This window comes from Seriola lalandi, unplaced genomic scaffold (genome assembly GCF_002814215.2).
Source record: "Seriola lalandi dorsalis isolate HSWRI2012SDOR001 ecotype SW California unplaced genomic scaffold, Sedor1 jcf7180002054522, whole genome shotgun sequence".
NCBI lineage: Eukaryota > Metazoa > Chordata > Actinopteri > Carangiformes > Carangidae > Seriola > Seriola lalandi.
The window spans coordinates 250829-278141 of record NW_019525075.1 but is presented as its reverse complement, the minus strand read 5'-3'; the positions used below and the strand labels follow the sequence as shown (position 1 = coordinate 278141).

The window sequence follows — 27313 nt, the reverse complement described above, 5'->3', positions numbered from 1 at the left end:
ACTCTTGGCAGCAAAGCAAGAATATAGACTGAATCTGTCTCCTTCAAAGATTTTTATACAGTCTATGGTTTATTGTGATTTATTTACCTTCTTGTTTCAGTGATAGGTTGCAACTGGAGTAGTTGTTAAGAGGAGCATCTCTGACCCCTACTGGTAAAAAAGAGGTAGGTTATCATGACTTTACTTTAATTACTTTTGAACTACGGAATATCCTGTATATCTGGTTTTATATTAGTATTAGCATCGAAATATAGTTAAAATGTCAATGATATATGTAGTTAATGTGCCTAATGGCCCATTTCAGAATAATCTTGTATTACTGGATTTTAATTATTGATGTATTAATGTGCTCATCACTTTAATGTTGCAGCTGGTAAAGGTGGGGCTACTTTTAGTTAATTTTATATACTGCTTGGTAATAATGCATCAGAAGAAACCTTTTTTTTTCTGTAGAATTAATGTTGTAGTTTTGTTTGCTTGGGTATGTTTGTTTCTATGTATATACATGTACATCTTCACACTATATGTACATTATCTATCTACTATGTATACGGTAAATATTATTTTTTCCATATCAAAACAGTCAAGGCAGTCAAGTGTATAAAGATAAAGCCACTCAATATGATATGATAATATCATTAATAATAATGTATGAAAACATCTAATTGAATTAGATATGAAAAAATAGTTGTTTATTATATTGTGTATTATTGATTAGAAAAAGAAAAGTATCTAGTAACTTAAGTATTCAAATAAATAAAGTGAAATAAAAAAGTAAAATATTTCCCTCCGAAATGTAACAGAGTAGAAGCTTAAAGTAGGTCAGAATAGAAATACAAGAGTAAAGAACAAGTACCTGAGTAAATGTACTTAAACTTGTATTACTTGGACACAGTTGGGCACTGACTAGTCCATGTCCTGCTACACCTCTTATTTCTGGTGCAGAACTGCACAAATGCAAACAGCTTGTAAGATCCCTGCTCTACACTGTCTAACAGTCCTCCCCTGAGAATCAAGTGCTGTTTCCCTGCCATGTGTTATTCATACACTGACCTTAGTTCAAGGACAACGTGTAGCTAAAATAAAACCATTTGATGTTATTCCAACTCTTTTATCCTTTACTACATGTAGGTTAAATCAACACATAATGTACTTTTATTCTTATAAATTCATTCAAGACGAATATAAGCAGAATCTAAAAAAAAAAGCAAACTTCGGTTCTCTCTGCTTTTGCTGCTCTTGCACCGTGTCACAGATTTCTGACATTTTCAAATCAACTTCTGACTCCAGGACTGTACTCTGACCCTACAGCTGAGCCGCACCCGTGTTTATTATAGGCGGGCGGTGGTTTGTTCATGATTGACACTCCGCACAGCCAATCAGCTTCTTCTACAACCGCGGAGGTGGGACTTCCCGTACAGTAGTGCAAGTAGAGTCCAACATGGCGGTCATATTGCTTGCCTGAGAGTGCAGTTTAAACCGCGAAGAAGTTCAGATAGTTTAGGTCGATTTCAGTGGCGGAGTGAATATTTAAGCAGATTAGTGTCTGTAGACTGCAGATATCGGCTTTTGGAAATGAAGGGGAAAGAGCGATCACCGGTGAAGAAACGCTCACGGGCGCTAGATGATAGCCGAGACCGAGGAGGGAGCCACCCGAGCGGCAAGAAGACCGGAGCTCTGTCGACGGTTGGCAGCAACAACGGCAACGGCTCCACACAAAGTGGCGCTTCTTCCAGGAGAAGTTTAAACACCGAGAAAAGAGACATGAGGGACTCGGACGGACATAATTCATCCAGTCGGACCGGAAGCAGCTACGACTACGGAGTTGTTTCAGGGAACAAGCCGCACGTTGGCGCTGACATCGCTGCGGAAACATCTAGGTCCGGTTCACGCAGCGACCCGCGGCCTCTGTCAAACCCTGAAAGTGAGTACAAGACTCTCAAAATAAGTGAACTGGGCTCCCAGCTGAACGATGAGGAAATAGAGGACGGACTGTTTCACGAGTTTAAAAAGTTTGGGGACGTGAGTGTTAAAATAAGTCGAGAAAACGACGAGAGGGTGGCGTTTGTGAACTTCAGGAGGCCTGATGACGCCCGGGCGGCCAAACACGCTCGCGGCAAGCTGGTGCTGTACGATCGGCCTCTGAAAATAGAGACAGTGTACATAAACAGACGTAGAAGCCGCTCCCCTGTTTCAAAAGACAATTTCCCACCAGGACACCGGCATCTCCACTCTCAGAGACCTCTGTCTCCCACTGGTTTGGGGTACAGAGACTACCGGTTACAGCAGCTGGCTCTGGGCCGTCTCCCCCCTCCTCCTCCTCCTCCTCCGCCGCCTCACATAAGAGATCTGGAAAGAGAGAGAGAGTTTTCTATGTATGAGGCCAGAAACAGACCACCGTTCATCCCTGAATGCGCTGTTTTCCGTGAAGAGGACTTGATGACTCCTGAAGATGACCAGAGGGCAAACAGGACGTTGTTTCTGGGCAATTTGGACGTCAGTGTGACAGAGAGTGACCTGAGGAGGGCGTTTGACAGATTTGGGGTGATCACAGAGGTGGATATAAAGCGGGCAGTGAGAGGCCAGAGCAACACCTATGGATTCATCAAGTTTGAGAATCTTGACATGGCTCATCGTGCCAAAGTAGCAATGTCAGGGAAAGTGGTGGGCCACAACCCGATTAAAATCGGCTATGGTAAACCTACACCCACGACCAGGCTGTGGGTGGGGGGGCTTGGACCCTGGGTTCCACTTGCTGCACTGGCCAAGGAGTTTGACCGTTTTGGCACCATCAGGACTATAGACTACAGGAAAGGTGAGGTGTGGGCTTACATCCAGTATGAAAGTCTGGATGCTGCTCAGGCAGCATGTTTACACATGAGAGGCTTCCCTCTCGGTGGCCCTGACAGGAGGCTCAGGGTGGACTTTGCAGACACAGAGCACCGCTACCAGCAGCAACAGTTCATGCAGCTGCCTCTCCCCCTGCCACACTATGACTTAGTCCCTGAGCCCTTTGCCCACCGTCTTACTGACTCAGTCAGAGTGAGAGAGAGGTCCCCTCCACTTCCTGCTCGCTTCAGAGACAGGGATCTCTACTCCACTGCTGAATGGTCCGGCCTGGGTGTCCACGACAGGATTCGAGGAGCAGGATTTGATCCCATAGATCGTCTGGAGAGGCGTTCACGTGACACCTGGTCAATAGATCATGAGCGGGAATTGCTCAGCAGGGACCTAAGCCGCAAAAGGAGACATTTGGATGATGGCTGGCGGCTGGATCGTTCACCTGAAAGCAATGATTATGGTGTACGCCGGCATGGCAGCTCACTAGAGCGCAGCCCTGGAGGGAGCAGCCGAGATGGGGGACGCTACAGTGACCCTGAACGGCTGCCTCGCTCTGGCAGACCCTCCCCTGTCAGAGAGCGGCAAAACAACCAGGAAACTGGCTTTGGAGACAAGAGAAGGAGAACTCTTAGCCCAACTGAGCCAGGCTCATTCACAGATAAGGACCAGAAACGCAAAGCCAGTGACTCATCTAAGAGCCCAGCGAGGAAGGAGGATCGCTCAGAAAATCCTTCCTCCTCCTCTTTAAACTCCTCTTCCTCCAAGTTTAACCAGCAGTCTAAGGCGGTGGCTGGAGGACAGAAGCTCCATCAGGTCTGGCAGGGTGTCCTCCTGCTGAAGAATAGCAGCTTTCCCACATCACTGCACCTGCTGGAGGGGGACATAGCAGTGGCTAACAGTCTTCTGGTGGAAGGCTCCAAAGGGGCTCAAGTGTCCCAGTTGAAGATCAGCCAGCGCCTGCGCCTGGACCAGCCCAAACTGGATGAAGTCTCTCGTCGCATCAAGGCCGCGGGCTCTGGGGGATACTCCATCCTCCTGGCTGTGCCCGGAAAAGACGAAGGGGTCCAGGATGCCAGCAGCTCCACCGAGAGACCACTGAAGAACCTGGTGTCCTACCTGATGCAGAAGGAGGCGGCAGGCATCATCAGCCTCCCTGTGGGGGGCAGCCGTGACAAGGACCACGGAGGAGTCCTTCACGCTTTCCCCCCATGTGAGTTCTCACAGCAGTTCTTGGATGCCTCTGCCAAAGCCTTTGCCAAATCAGAGGACGAATACATGGTGATGGTTATTATCAGAGGAGCATCGTGAAAAAAAAGTGCATATTATAAATGTGTCTTTTCACCCTCATGAACTGTCAAACTGTGAGTTGGAAAAACAGGGAAAGTAATGGTAACAAAATAGAATAAGAGCAAATGACAGGTGCATGGTAGCCTGTATCTCACCCTGTTCAAGGTTTATAGAAATGAAAGTCGCATTGAATTTAATAGATTCTGATAAATTGATGGATTTGATTACATAATACAGGTGACGTTCCGCCTTCTGCTATTTAGCTACAGATAAATGTACTTGTACAATGTAAATGTACATTACTTGAAGGGTACTCTGCTGAGAGAGCAAACAACAGTTCTGTGAATCATCACTATATATTGCCTTATGTCATTGAAAAAGAAACAATTCTTTTATATATTTTCCTGCATTGTCTGACTATAAGGGAAGATAATTTAAGATCAAAATACAGAGCATTTAGCCTTCATTTTATCTGTCCTCAGCATACATTTAATCTGCCAGTCTCAACAGGTTTCTAGTACTAGAATATTGGGCTATAAAATAAATAATTCAATCAAACTGATGTACATAGAAATATTCTCTTGATTGAGGACATTATCTATTTGCTCTAAAGCTTTACCCATTTCTCATTAACAGACATCCTCTAGATGTGCATCTGTATTACGTTTTGCTGACCAAGTAAAAATATTATCCTCAATACTTCCTTATTCAAGTTTTACTATGAGAGCTTTGCTATTTTTTCAGGTTTGACCAGTCCTGCTCAAAGCTACAGAAAATAGAGGTAAAATCTGTGTACCTACAATTCAACAACAGTGTTATTATATTAGTCGTCCCAATACCTGGCCTCTACAGACTAGTTAGTTTTTAAATATCTTAATCGACATAAGAGCATCAAGGGTTATAGTATAAAAAATTACATTAATGTCAGTGCTACTTTCTGATCTACATCTGGAGGTTACGTGACATAATAAGGTGAAATGAACACAGTTTTTTTGTCTGTTTTTCACAGTTTTCACAAAGCGCTCATATGGGGTGGACACAAGCAGCAAGAACCTGTACATTATAATGCAGATCAATACACTCATCTTACTAAAAATACTGCCTTTGTAAAGCTGGAGAGAGTTTCATGTTTCTGACCCAATGGTTTAGGTCTGTTATATTGGGCTGCATTATAGTATTTAGAATTTCAAAATCAATTAATCCTCTTCTTATTCTTTTAATTAATTGTTTGGTCTATAAAATAGGTGACATCTTCAAATTGCTTCAAATTCTTTATTATACAAGAAAGAGAAGGTGCTACTTGAAAGAGAACTTGTACCATCAAAAGGTTTTGCTTGAAATTGACATAGACAATCATTTAAAAAAAAAAAAGAAGAAATTGAAGATCAATTTACTGTCAATCAGCTAATGTATCTACTAATCATTTCAGCTGCAATGTTATTAGCACGGAGTTGAAGGAACTCCTCTCAGCCTTAACAAAACTGAATATCACAAGCTGTGCTGTGCTAGTATGTATTGTAGGTCCCTTGTTTTGAACAACATTATGTTTTACAGGGTTCCTTTTTCTTGTGTCCTCCCCCTCATTGTGTTGTTTTATTAGCATCACATTCAATTTGGTTGAACAGTTATTGGTTGATTTAAATTCTCCAGTTTTTTCCTCCTATGTTATAATCCACTAATGACAAATACTACCCCAACAAAGCATGTACTGTTAAAAAAAAGATCATGTAACCTATAAATTAAGAGCTATATGTATACCATGCACATTTCTAATAGCTGATAAGGAGTCAATACGTAGAAAATACTGCTATACTACCATTGGACTTGTGTGATACACACCTCTGAATGATTCAGAGGAGAGGAGGCCGTTCTGCAGTGGCCTTACACGCCTTCTTCTCAAAGGACTGTCGATGATTTGTTTTTGTGCTTTGATTTGAGTACTGTGTTTCAAATGGAAAAAGAAATTATTTGTTCTGTATACTCAGGATATCTGGAGAGAGAAATGGACAACATCAATGCTCATGGGCCTAAGAAGTATACCTAACTGTCAGAAAAAAAACGCAAAGTGCAGCATGCACTTGATAGATTTTGTCTCAATAAATTTACTCTTTCGTGGGAAACACAAGTGCCTCGGAAGACAACTTTTGTGACCTTTTCTGTTCTTGGAATTGTCTATCAAAACTCAAAAGGCTTTATCACTTTGACAGCAGGAAGCCTTCCCAGCAGAAAGGAGAGGAAGTGTGAGAATCGAAGTGAAGACAACCTCTCAGTTCTGTGTTTTCATGTTGGTCATCATTTGTTGAATGACGTCTTTGTGAAGAGCTTTTCATGTGAAATTTGGCCATACTAAAATACTTTTTTCAGTGCATCTGCAAAGGCAAATCTAGAGTCACTGTGTCTCTTCAGATATGTGGCTTATTCCTCAGTCGCCTCTGGCCTGTGTATGTCCGGAGGTGTGGCTGAGAACTAGCGGAGTGCTCATCCCTCTGGTTTGCCACGTTGCACTTCGCCAAGTTTTGCCAAAGCCACCGTGGTTGTCTCCACCAGACGGCCTCTCAGCGGAAACACACCAGCATTCGAAGGCCCCGGTCATCTTCTCATCTGGCTTTGGCAGAGTGTTGGTTCAGCGTCTGTGCCAGCTTGAGAAGGAGCAGTGTTCTTTTGTTTAGTTGCTTATTGTTCTTGCATTGGAGTTTTGAAGAAGATCTCTGTGCTAGGGCCAGACTTCACTCGTGTCTCAGCCTATGTCGGAGAAGAGGTTGAGACAGTGAGACAGCATCTGCTTTATTTGCCATAAAAAGGAAGGACAGGAAGAGCAACAGAAGAGAAAAGATTGCCAGATTCCTGTACAGGGAATCCTAATCTTTAGTTGATATGTTGATCTGATTTACGCACTGTTTTTTAAAGATTCTGTGCCAAACTGCATATGAAACCAAAGTGAAGAGTGTCCTGCTGTCACTGAGTCAGAATCTGCTGCAGGATGTGTATCACCAAGACAGTGCAACTACTCTTCATCACTGCTTCGTCTCCAAACTAAAGGGACCTGAGTAGCTTCGCTGCAGCCCCAGGTGTCCACACAGTGCCACGGCTGGGATTCAAGGTTTCCTGGAGCTGTGAGGCGTAACAGGTTTGAGTCTCACCCCGGCTCAACCTGCACCTGTTCCACAGGTAAAGTATTAAGATGGCCTAAACAGCAGACTTAGGTATGTATGCAGATGTACAGTATTGGGTCCAACTTAAAGGCTGGTAAGAGTAAAAGAACAGACATTCCTTAAATTCAGTAGCCCTGCAGTAAATATTGGTAAATTGGCGAACATTATGGTTAACAGTGCTTATGCAAATATGTTAGTTTCTTTCCGTCAGTGCTGGTGAGGGTCCACTTTTGACTACTGAGCCCTGTTGCTGATCCAACTTTCCCAGTAGATATAGTCTGTCATGGTTTTTGGGACTTTTGTAAGATTACAAATCATTTTTCATTTTGTCTTAAATTCACCAGCAGTTTATGCAGCATCTACTCAATATCATCAAACAGCTGAGTCACAGTCAGTGGTGGAAAAAGTACTCAGATTAAGTAAAAGTAGCAAGACCGCACTGTCAAAAATACTTTGTTGCAAGTAAAAGCCCTGCATTCAAAATTGTACCTCAGAAAAGTACAAAATAAGTTTATGTACTTAAAAGTTTCAAAAGTAAAAGCACACGTTATACGGAACGGCCCATTCAGATTGTTATAGGTCAAATAACTGGAGTGTTACTACTAATACACTAACGTGCAAGAAGCTGTAGCTGTTTCATTTCTACTGCTTGGTATAATTTAATCAATAACTACATAGTACTTTATTAAGTGATCGCAGGTTTTCTTTGTAAAATCATAATTTGAAAAGTAACGTGCAACTGTAGCTGTCAGATAAATGTAGTGGAGTACAAAAAAGAGCATGTCCTTCTAAAATGTAGTCGTATAAAGTATCATAAAATTATGAATACTCGAGAATAAGTACCATAAAATTGTACTTGGGTATAACTTCAGTAAATGTACGTAGTTATCTGTCAATAACAGTAATGTTAATGGTATTAGGTTTCCAGTTATCTTCCACCATAGAGGCATTCAGCAGCATGTTTCAGCTTTAATAGAGATCTAACTTTGCAGAGGCCTGATGGTCTTAACTTGAGTCACTGACACATTGGTTGCAAACACTGGAAAAATAAAGTGAATAGAGTATTAATAAAAAAAAAAAAAAAAAAGATATTATGTGCCAAACATTAGAAAACTGCTTTAGTAAACAGTAACTGTAACAATGAAGGTTGAATCTGAGGAATGCTTAACAGTATCTCCACTTTCAGTTTGTCCAACTCATGTAGCTTTCTTTACATGGAAAGGTTTAAATAATCTCTTTTAAATTAGTGTTTAATGCGTCGGGGGCAGGAGAAAGTTTTGCTTTGGCACAATAGATTTATGTGACATTAATACTCATCAGTAGGAGCACTGGTTAAACAGGCAGTGGAATAACCTCCTCACACAGTATGTTGTAAGCTGTGCTATGTCATATATGTCTGGTTTAGCATTTTGTTGATACTAATGCCAATAGTTTGATCAGGTAGGGGTGAGGGGATTGTTCACCGAATACGAAGCGGTAGGGAATACTTGGATTTCTGCGGTGCACATGTTAAAGGGAAATGTAATCGACGTAAGAGTTTACATTATCGTTTGTCCCAGGACAGTTCAGATAACGGCTATAAATGTGCATCACTCCCATGTAAAACTAGAAACTAAAAACAGATTTTACCCTCCAGTCGTCATAAATTCAAGAATTTTTGTTTTTTCCCCCTTTGGTTTTAGAAGAGCTTTATTTGAGTCTGACAGAAAGTTGTCAACATTTGAGTTTAAAACAAGATATTAGATAAAGAACAACATCTATAAACAGCTTGTGCTGTATTTGTGTACTGTTCGTGCTGTTAGTGAGACGAGGTGTTGTACGGTCAAAATTAGATGCACTTTTACAGAATTTAAAAGCATTTTAAAAGCATCTTTTGACGTAATGTAATAGTCTTATTCAGAAAATCCAGATGTTGACTTTGTACACAGGGAGTTCATGCACTAAAAAAAGCTTCTTAATCCACTAACAGCTCACTGTTATACTGCAGTATATTTGAATGGTATATGTGATGTAATTATGAGCACAGTAAGCTATTATTATTATTATAATTAAAATAATCAACTGACATGAAGTTTTTAAACATTTTAAACAATTAACTTATTTATTTATTTTTTCTTAGGTTTCTTTTAATCTTCTGGACCCCTACAGTGTCTGGACATGTTTTGATTATGAATACTGGCTCTTATGAAACTTTTGTCTTATTAAACTGTTGAGTTTTTCAGGTCTTCCCCTCAACACGGAAGTGAGGAAAAAAGAAAACTCATGTATTCTGTTGTCTCTGAAAAAATATTTACCTGCAGTAGGACTGAATGAGCTTGAATGAACTCTGAAGTTATAAAGTTGTTGCTCATTCAAGGAATTCATCAGACAAGAGAAACTGTGGTGAGTACAATTTAGATTTGCACTGATCGTATTTATACCTGTAGTATTTTATATTTGTATTGTAAATTACAATAAATGTCTCCTTAAATAAAGGCAGATATTTTAGAAACACCCAGTGATGCTGTGTCCTTTTTCCTGTGATGTCCTTCCTGTCTTAGTGAAAATGTGTCATGTAGACTTGAGTTTTCTGGTTTTTAGACTCTCCGTCCTCTAGAGAGCAGAGTTGGACGTAGTGATATCAAACGGACGGCGTGCTTAAAGAGGGAAAATGATATAGTATCAGTATTTTTTCATAAGTACTGTGATAAGCTTATCCAGTTCATTTATTATTGACAGCTTCATTTTGAGACATTAAACACTAAAGTAAATATCATGAGGTCTGCAGTATTTTGATCTTTATCTTTTAGAAACCATTAACACATTTACATCATTTAAGAAATTCCCCTCAATGTGGGAACAGCTTTTGGATATGCTGACACGAAGGAAAAGAGATTTTAGATTGAAGACCGACGTATGTATTGATGACAACCCCCACAGAAAGAACTTAAATGAAGTGAATAACATAAAACCTACAGACAGCACACTATGGTTCAGTACGGAGGGACCTTAAGAGTCAAATAAAACTTCACATTTTGCTTTAAGCACAAGCAGTAGATGAGAAAAGTCAACAGAAACACAGTGTGGGGAAAGTCAGACCTCACCTGCCTTTCATCAAGTATTATACTACAAGGTCCTGAAATCAACCTGCAGATTTGTTTTAGTTGACTGTATAAAATGAGGTGTGTACCAGTCAACCTCTCACTGTCTGTGGTGTTGTAAACTTGAGGACGTCAAGACTTTATAGACACAAAGCCTAACAATAAGAAGCATTGAATTCCTAATCTGTTTGTAGTTTGTGAAAAACAGTCTGTGGTCTAAGTAAAACAGTATTTCCACTACCTCAAATAAAAATATTAGATTAGACTTCTCCTCACTCTCAAATTGATTGACAGCTCTTTCAATATGCAGAATAATATCAAATAATTAGATCAAAGGGTTTGTATGTGAATGTTGCTTAAGTTGATATGGTAACACAAAAAAGAAAGTTGGACTATAGGTCTTTAATATGTGCTTATCAAAAAGCATTTGAAGTGTTATCTATCACTTTAAATCTTTTATTCTAAATGTTGATGTAATTCTTACAGGCTTGAGACAAAGTCAACAGTGCGGTTTATATGGATAAATTATTAACAAAGAGGAACAGAAACAGTCTAAAGAAAAGATGAAACACATTGTGGACAGCATGTCTTACTCAGCAGTACACACTGCTTTTAACTCAGCTAGGGGTGTTGCTGGATTGTGGGCTGAGTTTATTTTAAATCAATAGGTGAGTAAACATACAGTACATGACTGTATATGGACTGAAAAGAGATCAAAGGACATTAAGAACATACGCTGATCCTTTTGATTTCTTTATCTTATTTCACTTGTTAAATTCTCTGTTAAGTGGTTCCTTATCACTTCAGCTGTTTTAAGTGTTTCTGTAAACAGGAGGAGCTGAGACTACGTTGGACCTCTGTATATATATATAACACTATGACACCTCACCTACCCTTGTGTGAGAACTGTATGGGGTCATTTTGGAAATAATGAAGTCTGCCGTTGTGTTGCTGGCCTTTCTGGCTGTCTCACAGGGGCTTCTCAGGTAAGATATACAACAAACTGGCAATATATTTGCTTTTGCTAAGATCAAAATACGCTATAATACTTTTTTTGCAGAGTGTGGTATTTGAAGGTGTTTTTCACAGTAGCAGTAGCTATAAAATCTCAGAGAAAGATTTAGTTGTGAAATGCTGAGAAATTCAGAAAGATGATGCTCTATGAGATTTATTATACATTTATATTAAAATTATTTATAAATCATTTAATATAATCAAATCCTGATATGTTAAAACTCTTTTAAGACAACACAGATGTAAGATTACACTTCAAAAACATCTGTCTCTAAATATAATAATATCAGTTTCAGTCTTGTATTTTTTACTGCAAACGTTTTTACTGCAAACTTTTAAGATCAAAATAATCAAGTATCAAGCATTGAACTGATTTTTCCATCAGGTGACACTTTCTGCGGTTTGTCCATAGATGCCTGAGCAGTGAAACTCACTATGAGCCTGTTCATCTGTCCAGCACATTTAGCACAACATCTCGTGAGCCTTTAAGAATAACACAATTATCAGTACTGCTCAGGGTTCCAACATATTTGCATCAGGACGAATGTCATTATTTCACTGGCCAGAGCCCTCGAGAAGTTCTTTAAGACTTTTGGTCTTGTTCTTGAACAATCAGTGACCATTTCTGAAAGAGACCAACACCAAACGTGCCCCACGCAGACAAAACAAGTTCTTGAAATTTTCTGGCTCAGAGCACTGCCCAGGCTGAAACTCCTTTTTAGGATAAGTTATGAGGTCTGACATATTCTCAAAAATGTTTGTGAGTATGCTCTCAGAGGTTGGATAAACTGAGCTGAAATAATGAATGTGCTGCAGGGTTTGTGTGGCCCTAATGGATCCAGTTTGTCTCTACAGGATTCCCTTGATGAGAGGGAAATCGGCCAGGCAGCTGCTGGAGGAGAGAGGCCTGTTTGAAGAGTACAGGAGGAAGTTTCCATATAACCCCTCTGCAAAGTTTCTCCCCAGGAATGAGCAGAGTGTGGTGCCCATGACCTTTGACCCAGATGTGCGTAACAGGAAAACCACTGTACAGTATACTCTGCCCTGTGCAATCGTGAAATACATGAACTAACTAAATAATCTGATCTCGGGCACAGACCACATACTATGGCGTGATTGGCATCGGGACTCCACCTCAGTTCTTCAGAGTTCTCTTTGACACCGGCTCCTCCGACCTGTGGGTTCCCTCCGTGACATGCACCAGCTCTGCTTGTGGTGAGTATAATGCAAATGGTTCAAGGTCAGGAGAATTTAGTATAGTGACAATCCCATATTTATCTTTTTTTTTTTTTTCTTTTAAGCAAAAATGCCAAACATCTGCTGGTTACAGCTTCTCAAATATGAGAATCTGCCACTTTATCTTTGTCATATATGAAAGGAAACTGAATACATTCATACTTTGGGCTTTTGGCTCTGGGAAAGTGATGAACTGTACTTTCACATATTTCTCTCCAGTGCTGACATAGGACTCTCTCTCTCTCTCTCTCTCTCTCTCTCTCTCTGTCCTTAGACCGTCATGGAAAGTTCAACAGCTCAGCATCCTCCACTTTTCAGGCTGGTACAAACCCTTTCTACATCTCATACAACAGTGGATTCGCAGCAGGGAGTACAGGATATGACATCATCAAGGTGAAGATAAAACATCCATGACAAAACTTCTGATGTGCCACAATCACAGATATTGGACTGTGTATTCTGCTTCCTATATCATGTACATTTTGCACATGCTTTCAGATAAGTGATCTGTACGTGGAGCACCAGGTGTTTGGCCTCACTGAAACAGAGGCAGTTTTCCTGGGATCTGTGCCCTGGGATGGGATCCTTGGTCTGGCTTTCCCTAGCATGTCCCTTGAAGGAGGCACACCTATATTTGACAACATGTGGAACCAGGGCAAAATCCCCCAGAACATGTTCTCCATGTACCTGAGCAGGTGAGGTCTCATTTGAGCCAAGGACAAGCAAACATAATTTCGTCTCAAAAAAGCATTTTAGTATTTACTTAGTTGGTGCTTTTACGCTTGTTGGTGTGTCTCCATACCTCCAGTTCTGTAGAGGGCAGTGTGTTGATTCTGGGAGGAACAGACCCCTCATATTACACTGGAGACATTAACTGGATCCCACTGTATCAAGCCACTAACTTTTGGAACATCCAAATACAAAGGTAGTGTTGTTTTTCCATCATGAGTTCTCACGATACGTGTCGTGTTTGTTATTGATACTTCCATTATGTTTCAGCATCACTATTAATGGGAACACAGTCGCATGCTCTGGAGGTTGTGAGGCCGTCGTGGACTCTGGTACTTCTCTGATCACCGGCACCAGCAAAGACATTAACAACATCAATGGCTGGTTGGGAGCCTCCCCAGGCCAGTATGGTGATGTGAGTGTTTTCAGTGGTTTATCTAATACTGAGCATAACATTGAATATGTTGAGTTGACTGTAACGTGCCGTATCTCTGTCTCACAGGCTGCTGTCAGTTGCAGTAACATGAATCTGTTGCCAAACATTGTGTTCAACATAAACGGCTACAGCTTCTCTCTTCCTCCATCAGCATATGTCATTAAGGTTTGTACTGCAAACACAGAGTGATATTTGACACCACTTTAGAAAGATATACTTAAAGTACTATTATAGTTCTAACTAAAGGCTTTATCACAGCTGATCAATCATTTATTGAGCCATAGGTGTTTACTTAGGAATATATAAATCGTAATAATCCTTAAAGAAGGACAACATTTAGGTCGTCAGGATTTTTGGATTTCATGTGGGTATCTTTTTAATCTCTTTAATTCTTCTTAATTCTGAATTCTGGGAAATTAATGAATCTGCTTAGGCTAAACACCAGCCAAAGGTTTTTTTTTTTTTTTTAACAACCTGGCAACCCAAAGGTTGTTTTTAGAAATGTTTTAAATAATTTATAGTTTAATAAATCAAAACCAGCATCACCTTGAAGTATGTTTGCATATGCTGACATGTACGAGGACTGAAGCCAGCGCTTGTTCTGTTCAGTACACTGAACAAAGGACAATAGAGTAAAAGACATACAGCTAAACACTGATGTTAAGCTAAACAAATACAAGTAAACCATTGATATACAGGCAAGAGCTGGTCCACAGCTGGTATATTGTGTGTCGGTTTATTAGTAAAAAGCTAGCCTAAACTAATGTAGTCTAAAACAACAGCCCTGCAATAAATCCTGCCAGCATGAAGGTTATAGTGTGTTTTCTACTGTGTTATTCAGAGAGGTGTTTCTATTATTTTGTCCACTGCATTTGTATCAGAGGGTAGGCTGCATAGCAGAAGCACCTCTCTGTATAACACAATACAGTTCACCAGAGGCACAGACTGTAGCCTCCAAATGACATGAAAGTTGAATCACCACCTCTCTAAACCAGGTTCAACAAAAACTGAACACTGTAACCTTGGTGAAGGTTGGAGGGTTTGATTTTAAATCATATATAAATGATTTATTAAGAATGAAAAAAAAAAAGCCAATAGCTGCAACACATAAACTGTTTATGTAAGCCATGTGGGCCTGTGTGGGTATTTATATCACCTGTGCTGATTAAATCAGTCTGCTGCCTTCAGTCACATTCTCTCTCCTCTCTCCTCAGTCTGCGTCTGGGTGCAGGACGGGCTTTGCACCTGGCACCTGGATCCTAGGTGAGGTCTTTATGCGGCAGTTCTACACCGCATTCGACATCGGCAACAACATGGTGGGCTTTGCTCAGGCTGTGTGAATAAAGATGTGAAGACATGGGTCTGGAGGTTGTAGTGTTTGTCACCCTAAGATAGCCTGAGATATTTAGGAAGTAATTTACTTTATTTTTTATAACCAAGATTCACTGAAAAGCAAATTATCCTGTAAAAGAATACATATTAGTAACCAAAACTAATAAAACGTTGCCTTTCTGACCTTTAAATCAGTATGTCTTTGTTGTGAAGGAGGAATCTAAATGCTTACTAGAATATTCTGAAAATGCAAGAGTCAATCCAAATAGCATATACTCCAGTATGTAACAGGGTTTTGGTGGCCACTAGATGGCAGAGGACTCACTAAACTGCACACTCAGTAACTTCACCATTCATGTGATCCTCCTGGGAGGGGCCTGAGGAGAGGATGACTCACCTTACTTAGAATTCAGTCTTTAAAACACAGTCGCAGTCAGCCACTCATTCATTGTCAGCAGGCGCTGACTTACATTCATACCATCTGAGTCTGTGATGTTCAGTGATCTGAGATTTTCTTTAGGCTGCTGCATTTGTTCTAATTATAATCTGTGATTTAATAACCAAGGGGCTGCGTCATTCAGCTCTTTTCTATTTAAACATGTGCCAAACACACAGATCAGCTATCATTAACCCTCTCATACCTCCTACTGCCACTTTATTTGAGAAATAATTTTCCTTTCCTTTTAAAAACGAAATACTTTGACACTCTGAATTCATTACTGCATTGTTGTGCTGCGTTTTCAAAATGGTTCAATCTAGCCACACACACCTGGCTGATGTTGCATGTAGTGTGGGTAAACATGGTAACATGAGACAGCAGCTACTGAAACAGGGAGCGTGGACATGACTGCAGACCTCTTCAATCATTCATCCAGCAGAGGAGTTGCAGGGCAGCAGGTGAGGTTTCACTGCAGCATCCGTCACAAAGACGGACCGATGACTGTCCAAAAATGAACTCACTCAAATAATGATTCTGGACAAAAACTGCTCTGTCCTGTAGCTAAATAAGGTGTAGCATGCTTCACACGATGATTACAGTGTTTATGCTTACTGCTTTAACTACACAACATGAGAGTGAAGACTTTGTGACACATACCTCATCTGTGGTTGCGGGGTAGAACGTCTATACAAAACTAATTTTGAATAATGATTCTGCACAAATACTCTTCAGTGCCCCATGAAGAAATGTGATGTAGCATGTTCTGCATAATGACAAGTTTATGCTTATTGCTACAACTACACAACATGAAGAGATTTTTACCTGAAATGTGACACCCAAACTGTACTTTTCATGTCAGGTTGTCTGAGATCCAACTGACTGTTCTCTGCCTGTTCTGAAACATGCAGAACACAGTGCTCCCTCTGCTCTGCGAGATCCCGTGATCAGCGATCCAAATGAGGGTGAAAAGCCAGCAACAATGAATGTTGCCAGAAGAAAGTAAGTCTGAGGGACAGGTGCAATAAATATGACTCCCTGGGTGAACAGTTTCTGCTTCAGTGAACTGTGTGGTCTCCCATTTCACCCTCAAGTGAACAAGGCTGTGTCATTAGTGTAATACAGAAACTGAAGCCAGTGGAGACCCACTGAATCCTGATCTTAGCCTAAACAGACACAAAGATCGGGTCGTCATCATGTTTCATCTGGAGCACTATGGAGTCAAAAGAATACACATTTGGGGAAAGTTGCTTATTTAGTCTAATATCTGCACGTTAAATAAATCTACAGGGGTTTTCATGGCGCCGGCCACGTACATCAGTGTCAGAGAGTCCGACTAGACACCTTGGCTACATGTCATTCCCCATCTCTCACAAATTGAAGCTAAGCCAACCAGCAAACTGCGGGTTGGCTTAGCTTAGCACAAAGACTGGGAACAGATACCACAGCTCTGTCCAGTGGTAATAAAATTCACCTCCAAACATTTCTAAAGCTCAATAATTAACACATTATATCTGTTTGTGTTTAAGACACATTAAACTTATGTCTAGTAATGACAAGTAATAGTTTTTAAAGAGGTGAAGTAACTACACCAGGCAAAGAAATGGAAAAAAACACAACTTCTCATTTTTACACTTGTTTTTTTAAATTTATTTTTGATACAGCTGAAACAAATGAGATGTGCTTTGTGACGGTTGTTTCCCCCTGTTTCCAGTCTTTATGCTGATCTAAACTAACTGGCTGTAGCTTTATATTTAACATAAAAATGTGAGAGTGGTGTCATCTATTCTTTAAAAGATCTGTAACTGCAGCTCCGTGTGACACATTTAATGCCTTCACCTCGCAGGATATAGTGGACATCATTCACTCTATGTTTCCATATTTGCGTAGTTTATGAAATGCAGGAACAATACATGAACAGACAAGATATTATACAACAAATAATAAAATACAGTACGTCCATATACAGGATTGCATATATTAAAACTCTAAGTTTGTGGCTTAACACAGAAATGCAGTAAGTAACATCAACATACTAATGACAATATAACTGTACTGACTGTTAACACTGAACATGTAGGCTATTAACTGTCAATGTACGTATGTAACTCAATCTTTGGTTATAGGAGTAATATGTACAACATTAGCATACAGCAGATATGTGTCCGTTTGAGAGATATCATTTAATGACCTTCCTCAGCATGTATAGCTACATTATAATACTTTTAGACAATACTCACAATGTTAGGATGATATTCAGAGCTTATGGTTCGGTACGGACATTTAGTTAAGGTGTATATTTACCTCCATTATTTTGAAAAAGCACCATGAGAACTGAGAGGATAAAAAATATTATTGTTATTTCAAAACAAAAGCTCTGTCCATCGCTACATCTATCATCTGGGACTGGTGTATTTTGCTGTTAAGTCTCCTCACTGTCATATTATCATGCACGTGTGTGATCTGTAATAAGCAGCCTGAATTTAATTAGCAAAATGTCAGTTATTTGTGAGTTAAAGAAAATTCAGTTTCAGTTTTCCTGATTTGTATGTGTGCATACAGAATGGAAAAAAAAAACAGCGTTTATTCAAGTTACTAATCTGAACCTCTAAAATCAACAATTTCAAGGTATTTTAGCAATGGAACTAAAATTAAGACGTGTTTGAAAACTGCTACTTCTATATTTACATTTCAGCTGTGTTAGGCAGCCTGTGTGTTGGCGGCGCTACAAGCTGCTATTTCTGACTGTGTTTATGAGACTTCTGGCTGGCTGGTTGGCATTTGTTGATTTGCTCTGGGTTGGGCACTAATGCCCAGAAGCATTCAGTAGATGGTCTTAGCTCTCAGTTGTTTCCCCTGGGCGATGCTTCCTGGCTGCTATTAACTATCCAATATGGCAGGAGCTACATTTGTTACTGGTCTGAATCTCACTCTGAACACACCATTTAATTTTAACTGCATCATAACAGTAGATTTTATTTTCGGAAACTGGACTCACTGTAACGGAAACACAGCCCACAGCAGAATTCCCACAATTGCCATCACAGTATTTTTCAACATGATTAAACCTTTTCCAAGATGTTCGAACTAGAGACGAGGTTCCCAAACCTGGGTGTGGGGACAAAACCTGCACGGACAGCTGTGTGACATTGTCGACTTGTGGAATGTTTGTTAATGTTACTGAAATGTGCTTTAGCTTATTATAATGCTTAATTTGTTTCTGAGTTAGAAGCTGTGTTATCTCTGCAGACACCTCAGGTAAAGCTAATGTACAGATGAAGTTCAGTTCCTGATGACATTGTACACAGGTGCTCTGAAAGGAATTTCCTTTTGACATAATCATGGTGAGAATAAGCAGATGTGTTGCAATCAGGGGATCATAATTTTTGTCTCACAATTAGAGGGCAATTATTAAAAATGTGTTTTGCAGTTTTGCAGTGCAACCTGGTTCTATGTATCAAGATAAAATAACTGCCTCAACTTAAAATCAATATTTCATGTAAATTTCTCTGTTAATAGTCAATAATTATGTTTATATTGATGTAAAAACTAGACATCAGTTTCAGTAACAACTACAGTGTGTGTGTTCATGTGTGCTGAGAAACAATTTTAACTAAATTTAAATGATGATTCCCCAGAATCAGAATAAAGTGAATTGCAGCAAAAGTAAAGTGTATCACAAAAATTGTGTCGATGCTTCAGTAACTATGTTGAATCAAAAATGGCTTTTAAAATAGACCTGCATACAAAGTTTAAAGATTCTGCACTGAATCACACTCAAATCTAGAATCATTTAAAATGACAAAAATTGCATAAGAGTAATCCTTACAGTATCACGTGCTGTAAAGGTCAACCAAAACCAAACAGGAATGTAAAATAAAGCATAAATATTGAACAACTCACAGCAAAAATTAAGCGAGCTCCGATAAAAATGAGTTCCTCTTTCAGGCAGCAGCTACTGTCCACCATCTTCAACACTTCTCATCTTTGCAGTGCCAAGGTTCCCCCGTGCATAAAAAAGCTGGATAACTTGTATTTAACGTGCAGCCTCAGGATATTCAGAGGCAAGTTAAACTGAGGAATAACATCAGAAATGTTTTCATGCTGTTTGTATAATTTTAAACTAAAAAATGTACTTACTTGCATAGTGATTTTCTTGCAGGATAAGCCAAGTTTAACTGTGGTAAAAAGTGAGACTAGTGAAACTAATTAAAGGAGTAATTTGTGATGTATCCTCACAAAAATATAGTTATTCCTGTGTCATCACAAATGCCACTTTTGCAATGTTAAGTAATAATAATCATTTCAATTTCAGTCCTGTATGAGATAAATAGAGTATGCGCTGAAATATCAACAGTACATGCGACTGAAACAGTGCCACCAACTGTGAAGGCCAACTGAAGCTTTAACTTTGTGTGGAATATAATAACGTTTGAATCTCGCTCACGTTCAAATCTCTGTGGAGCGGCTGCGTGGATCGAGCACATCACTGACTTACCCTGCAGGCTCTGTCACTGACTCTTACACCACCATGGGGGTATCGGAGCACACAGAGCTAACGGACTCTGCGTCTGACCTCCTTCTCTCCCTGTTGTCCCCTTGCCACTCCTCGTCTTCCTCACCTATTGGATTCAACCTCCCGTTCTGCTCCAGCTGGTCCTTGATTTCCAGGAAGCCCACATGTCTGTAGGGGAAGCCTCCGCCTTCCACTCTCTCTTGCTCCGTCTCCTCGTGTGCCTGAGAGATGCTGATGGTTGAAGAGTGAAGGCTGTCTTGGGGTTCGTTTTTCTCCAGGCCTTGACCTGGACAACAGGCGCAGCGGCAGGGTGTGAGATAGAGGTAGATGAGAACCATAACTACACTGACCAGACACGCAACAAGGGTGGTGTAGGCCGTTTTTAGGTTCTCCAGTCCACCGTTCATGGTGGAATTAAACACCACTACAGTTACATACAGTGTCTCGTTGAAGGAGTCACTTGTGGCGAAGCAGGTGTAGACCCCTGAGTCGTCTGTCCTCAGGGGCCCAATCTGGAGGTTGCCGTCAAGACGCATCACAGCAGTCTTGTTTGCTGAAGACAGTGGGATGTTTCCAGGCAGCGCCCAGCTTTTCTTCACGTCCCTCTGCCTGGTGTCACAGTCCAACACCAGGAACTGCTCCAGATAGGCTTCTTTATCCATAGCTGTGACCTCACTGCAGTTCAGATTCACCTTGTTCAGATCCATTATGGCCATTTTCTCTTTCTGCGGCCCTGGCAACACACAAGTGTGGTTCCTCCTGAAGTCAGTGGCAGAGCTGAGCTCCTTGAGGTGCCAGCGTGCCACCACTTCATACAGCTCACAGCTGCAGGGAGGAGAGTTGTTGTGGAAGTACAGACCATTCTTGATCCAGGCGGGCAGAGCCTGAAGCTCATGCAGGGGCAGGACTTTGATTCGGTTGGAGGAAACATCCAGCAGTCTAAGAGTTTCCAGCCGGCTCCGCTCTTTCACCAACTCCAAGGGGAAGCGGGAGATCTGGTTGTGGCTCAGGTAGAGCTTCTGCAGATTGAGGAGGCCAGAGAAAGCAGAGCGATCTATCTGAGAGATGCAGTTGTTGTAAAGCAGCAGCACCTTCAGGTGTTCCAGCGGCTCAAAGATGAGCTCGTCCAGCTGGTGGAGGCGATTGGAGGACAGGTCCAGGTACTGAACCTTTGTCACATGCACAAAGGCCTCAGAGGACAGAAAATTGAGGCCGTTGTTGCTGAGCAGCAGAGTGTGCAGTCTGCTGAGTGTGACAGGGGTCCACTCAGCACGTAGCCTGGTGATGGAGTTGAAGCTGAGGTCCAGAACCGCTGTATATTGTGGAAGAGCGCTGGGAATGTTGGTTAGATTCATCTTGGAGCAGCTGACAATGTTGCTGGCGCACACACAAATCTTGTGGCAGTCCAGGGGGCTTCCCATTAACTGTGCACTGACTCTCACTGTTGGTAACAGTAAAGCAAAAGGTAGAACTGTGATAAAGCTCCTTCTCCTGAGCACTGCTCCAGTGGCACGATGGGAAATGCAGAGTGAGTCCCCCATCCTGTCAGGATCATAAACTGTAGGAGCCTGGACGTGTTCACGTAATCCTGGAGCTGTAAGAGATCAATAAATCACCACTGTTTTACTGAAGCTCATGCGAGATGATGAAGATGCAGATTAATATGGCATTAATGCCGACAGCTAGTCATTCTCTAATGCACCCAGGGGTGCACTGCAGCAGCTGGGTCAGGGTGAAAAAGTTGTGGTTGCTTAGCAGAAATTGTCACCATAACGCCAGTAATGAATTATTGTCATTAATCTCGCCCTCAAATTAATGACAACACTCTGTATACAGCCGAAAAGATTACACACACACACACACACACACACACACACACACACAAACACACACACCGCTGTCAGTTTCTCTCGCCTCCCCACATCACTATCCCATTATCAGATCTCCTCCCTGTGTCAGACACATTTGTCCCAGCAGGCTGATGTGTCTCCGCCTTTACCTTGTGTCGCTTTCTTAAGATCCGAAGAGAAAAGGGGGGAGGGGTGGGTGGAGGGTGGAGGTGAGGAGAGGTCTTCAACAGTCCAGTCTTGGAGATGATCCGCCACAGGACAGTGTCGTCCTCCTCATCACAGCAGCAGCAGCAGCAGCAGCGGCGGCGGCGGCAGCAGCGATCAGCGGTGATCACTGGTCCCTCCTGTCTATCACCGGGACTCACAGGCGAACTCACTGTGCAGCTCGAGATGACCGGAAAAGCCAGTCTGCGGTCCTCACTGATGAGGAAACCATCTGATAGTTGATCTGAGGGGCGCCAACAGCAGCGCAGGGGGTGTGTCACATTTCCTCTCTCTGTCTTTCTGTCTCTCTCTCTCTCTCTCTCTCTGTCTCTCTGTCTTTCTCTCTCTCTCTCTCTCTGTCTTTCTCTCTCTCTCTCTCTCTCTCTCTCTCTCTCTCTCTCTCTCTCTCTCTCTCTCTCTCTCTCTCTCGCTCACTTCAGTTCAATTCAAGTAGCTTTATTGGCATGAACAAAAACATGTTAACAAAGCAAAGCAGTTTATGTTACACATTTGGATAATTTTGATTAAAAGTTTATCATAGTAATTTGTGTTGTATAATAAGTGGTGCAATATTATTTGAGGTTATTATATTATTAATTACTATTACTTAATTGAGTTTCTTAAAGAAGTACATTATCATTTGCAGTACTTTATTATTTCAAATATATAATTTTAGTGTAACATTTAAGTTTTAGCACAACTTTTGGTTCCCACCTGCCACTGTTGCAGGCAGACAGGTGTGAATGTGACAGTCTGTGAGTTGCACATGTCTTGTTAAGAGGGCAGAATAAAGACAACAGACAGTAGAAGACAGCTAAAAGAAAACTGTAGCCCTCTTGTCACCCACAGCCCAGAGAGACTGGGGAACACTACCGATCAAGAAATAAGGGTTACATGCAATATTAAATACATGTGTCACATACTGATGCTGATAAACTGATGCAGTCCATTGTTTGATTTGTATACAATCAAATACAATATAATTCAATATAGTACAAAGCTATTTTATACAATTTAATACAATCATTTAATATCATACAAATCTCCTCCCAGGTTAAAATTGGGCCTGTATTTGGTCGGGATTCATCTCTGCTTCATATCTCTGACAGAGTGGAGGTATTTATATTCTCTGTTTAGGGTGTGATTCATACTTAGTTTTATTCTGTTGTGTTGTTTTGAAGCAGAGCTGATGGGAGCTTGCTTAGTTAACCTCACCATCAGCTGACTGAGGGGATTGGTTTCTTAAATTAAGATGTGTCCATAATGTTATTGCCTGTTTCTGTATGGGAATAGGAAATATTTCAGCTCTGCAGCTGTTTGTCATTTTCCTTTGAACGTTGAGAGCTCTTCGGCAGAATTCAGTGCGGAGGTTCCTCCGCTGGGTGTTTATCCCATGAGCCATATTCCAATCCAATGAGCGGGCCCCGGACCTCCCTTCCACATGAAACTATTGGTAAGATTACATCAAATATTTTTGTCCAGGTTCTAGTTGGAACCCCCCCCCCTATTAAATATGTTGTTTGCCATGCAGTGCTGTAAACATCTGTGAAATGATTTGTCTTTGAGATGAGGAGGAGGATTTTCTAAAAGCTAATTGCCCCTTTGTGTTCTCCTTTCTCATTTTTTCTAAAACAAAGGAGGGGGTGGAGGGTGGAGGGGGGGTGTGTGGTGTCCTCAGGGACGGTTTAATTTTTCTATCCTTTAAAGGCGCATTAAGCAGCGATGGCTTATTCAGTGCGATGATGTGTTTAATGACGAAGCCCTTCCTTCTGGTTCATCTTCTGGTGAAGGACAGGGCAAACACTCATGGTGTGTGTATGTGTGTGTGAACTGCAGCTGCAGCAGTCTTTGGCTCGGGACGTGATGTGCATGCAGCAGTGTGTGAGGGGATCAATATGGAGAGTTGGGAGCAGTATGCTCAGTATGTGGTTAACATAAACAGCTTTGAGTCCTGTCCTGTGCACTGGATCAAACACTTGAAGACATGATTAAGATATACAGTATGTAAGCAGTGTGACTAGTTGTATAATTCAGACTCTTTGCCGGTTCTTTCATCTTGTATTGACCAGCTGGTCTTTGTAAGAATTCAGCCATTGTTTTTTTAGCTTAGGAACCGTGGCCACATTAACCTGCTATGAGACAAAATAAGCAGCTGGGCCTCTGTTAAACCCTGGTTCCTCCCACTTTCTGTCCAATGTGTTGGCCCACAGTTTTTCTGTGCTGGAATGTTTCCGGGCTACAGGTTATTTACAGGTATTTTTTATCAAACGCAATCTTTTAGGAAGCTGCAACCCTTAAAGCTTAAAATCTTGGGATATATATATGAAATTGTAGATTTTGACATAATCCAGTGAGTGCATATTAAATCAACTATACTGGCTACACTCACTGTATTGTTGGCTGTCACAGTTGGGATAACTGGCAAGCAGGAAGGACTCAAACACAGACACAATCTACGCCCGCCACTGTTATGGGCAGTTTACTTGGTCCATGCTGAAGGTTACATCTGGCATCAGGTAAAATCACGTGGACAAAACAGGAAAATTAAGCCAGGACACAAACAACTAGCAGGTAGCAGGTGAACTGGTAACAGGCAGGGTAGACTGTACCACAACTGGCACTACAACAGAAAGGCAACAGGGAATCTGGCAAACTGGTCCAGAAAACTGGCCACAATAGGCCTCTTTAATGACAGATGTTTAGACATGTCAGAGTAAGAACAGGACAGGTGTAAATAATACAATTACAGATTATAGATGACTGAATTGCATTTAGCAGCTTCGTTGTTCATGCTGGCTCACTGTCACACTGCACACTGTCAGGACGCCCTGGGACACGTGAAGAGAACAGAGCCATTCTTCATTTATTAATAACACCTGTGATTTTCCTACTGTGACCAGTCAAAATGTCTGCTGTGAAAAAAGCCTGAGGGACAGCTGAGCACGCAGGTGAGTGGGTCAGGTGATCTACAGGGCATCTAGAGAGCAATATGACAGGGTGTGGAAAATGCCAGAACACACACACACACACACACACACACACACACACTAGGACTGCGATGGGAGTCCGAAGCCGAAGAAGGTGGAAAGGGGGGAAGATGCATACGTCAGCGCGACAGATGATCATCCAGCTAACGTATAGCTGTACATGAAGTATCTTGTTATCAATCTGCCGATCACAAGGTCACCTCACACAGAAACCCTCACATAAAAAGAGATGTGAAGATGACATGGGGCACAGATCTAGTTGCTATGGGCGCCAAGGTCATAAATTAGGTGACTGTAGGGGAAGCAAACAATGTGAGGACCATGTGCAGATTTCAGCATGTGTAGGGAGGAGAGGCCAGTTACATAATATGCAGGTAAAACAACATGAGAAGGATTTGAGTGGGACAACAGAAAAAACAAAATATGATTTACCATGTTATGTTTTTTTAAAAAGTGGGTGATATAAACTAAAATAACAAAAAAATAAACATTAATCTGAATGCTAATCAGGGTTAGGGTTAGGAAAGCGAACAAACACGAAGGAGAGTTTTGATGTTAAAGGTCAACATGCAGCATTTGATGTTGCCTGCAAGTCTTTGATTAAAAGGTTTAAACTGTGACAAGACATCAGGGCACGATTTCAATGCAGGATCGAGTCACACAGTGAGGTCTCACTTACAGGATAATGTTACATTGTCCAGATAGATTTCACCCCACACACTTTAAATAAAAGCAAAGAAAAAGAAATATCCAGATCCTGTCAACAGAAGTCTTAAGCTGAAGTTTGAAATTTAAAGCTTCTGTAAATATTTTGACTTTTTTTTTCTGTTCTTTGATATTTAACAGCAGATTTCTTATGTCATCATGGTCTTGCAGCAATAATCGAAATGATTGCTCCCGTATTAAATTACCCACATTACTCTTTTGTCTAAACACCTGTTATCTGACTACAGAGTCAATCTTATAGACAAATGTAACTGTATTAATTATAAATCCATTCATAACTTTTCTATTGATGAAATATGAAAAATGAAAATGTAACAAGCATCACAGACAATACCTCCAATAATAAATATATGTGGGGTTCTTATAGGCTGACATGACTGCAAAGTACAACTGTGTCTCAAGAATAATACTAATTATTAGAATAAAGAGCTGCTATCATGCAAACCTTTTCAGTATATTTACTAAATTATTCACTGGTCATTAATGATAAGAACAATACATTATAAAAACGGATGAAACAGCTAAAGCTAGGAAGTAAATGTTGCCTGTCCTTCCCCCATCCTCTCATATTTACTTCTTCTACCACAAAGGAAAATGAATGATACTATGTGATGAATGTCTTGGAACTTGGATCATGATAATCAGATATTAGAAATAAACTAAAATAATTTTTAATTTCCCAGTGGATGATGTTACATATTGATTTGCTCATGCACAGTGCTGTAACATGAGTAATATTATCTGTGATCATCATTAATCTTTTTGTTGGATGTCTGTAAGAATCCACACTCACATCCGCTACCAAATACATTTTCTTTACATTCTGGACACAAGAGATGAAGATGAAACATTTTAATTTTTCAAGTTTCTTCGATACCTGTATCCTAAACACTGCCACAGTGGGTGTTTACATTAATTAAATGTATGTGTCATTATATGTGCCTCCATACTTGCAAGGTCAGAATCCAGCTGTTCTTATTCATCGGCTGCTGAGCATCATTGTGCTGTAAACTGAAAAATTAGTTCTTGAAAGTTGAAACACCAAGTGCTCTATCCACACTACAGAACCACATGTCCTCACTTAACAATAACTTATATTAACATATATAACAATAATAATAATTTTCTTTTCTTTTTTTTTTTTTTAGTCTACAACATAGAAGAACTGTTTGAACTCACTTGAAAATTTGAGCATTTGGATTATAAAAGTTTATTTAATAACCTAAAAATGACAATATATGGAGATACGTTTGTTTCACTGTACAGCAACAATATGCATCATGATTACTTGTGGGTCCAGAGAGACATGGAGCTGTGTTGTTTAGACAGAGCTGTGCAGGCGCAATGCATCTGCAATCTCCACTGTATAATAATGTGTATAATAATGTGACATGGATCTCACCAGCAGTAATTACCCACCATTACCAGAGTGTTTTTAGCTTTGAAAGACACATGCATGACACACACACACACACACCCACACACAC

The 27313-nt window shown here is 40.7% G+C and overlaps 2 protein-coding genes and 1 pseudogene across 2 annotated transcripts; 2 read left to right on the top strand and 1 right to left on the bottom strand.

Moving 5' to 3' along the window:
- The first annotated feature begins 1435 nt into the window (after positions 1–1435).
- On the top strand, positions 1436–9773 carry LOC111660833 (RNA-binding protein 15 pseudogene; annotated as a pseudogene).
- Positions 9774–10948: 1175 nt separating this feature from the next.
- Positions 10949–15298, top strand: LOC111660728 (pepsin A-like). Its single transcript, XM_023414107.2, has 9 exons — positions 10949–11346; positions 12230–12380; positions 12472–12589; positions 12885–13003; positions 13109–13305; positions 13419–13535; positions 13610–13754; positions 13842–13940; positions 14990–15298. Exons 1-9 carry the CDS (start codon positions 11291–11293, stop codon positions 15113–15115), a joined length of 1128 nt encoding a protein of 375 aa, XP_023269875.1. The 5' UTR covers positions 10949–11290; the 3' UTR covers positions 15116–15298.
- Positions 15299–17163: 1865 nt separating this feature from the next.
- LOC111660722 (amphoterin-induced protein 1-like) lies at positions 17164–22317 on the bottom strand. The gene is made up of 2 exons (XM_023414100.2): positions 22059–22317; positions 17164–21653 (listed from the first exon to the last, which is right to left on the bottom strand). The coding sequence occupies exon 2, from the start codon at positions 21598–21600 to the stop codon at positions 20065–20067; it is 1536 nt and encodes a 511-aa protein (XP_023269868.1). The 5' UTR covers positions 21601–21653; positions 22059–22317; the 3' UTR covers positions 17164–20064.
- Between the last annotated feature and the right edge of the window lie 4996 nt (positions 22318–27313).

Excerpts from the sequence above, each read along its gene's own strand:
- LOC111660728 (XM_023414107.2), top strand. The coding sequence starts at position 11,291 with ATGAAGTCTGCCGTTGTGTTGCTGGCCTTTCTGGCTGTCTCACAGGGG. Across the intron at positions 12,590-12,884 it reads ATGCACCAGCTCTGCTTGTG|ACCGTCATGGAAAGTTCAAC; the intron begins GTGAGTATAATG and ends CTCTGTCCTTAG. Across the intron at positions 13,941-14,989 it reads CATCAGCATATGTCATTAAG|TCTGCGTCTGGGTGCAGGAC; the intron begins GTTTGTACTGCA and ends CTCTCTCCTCAG.
- LOC111660722 (XM_023414100.2), bottom strand. The coding sequence starts at position 21,600 with ATGGGGGACTCACTCTGCATTTCCCATCGTGCCACTGGAGCAGTGCTC.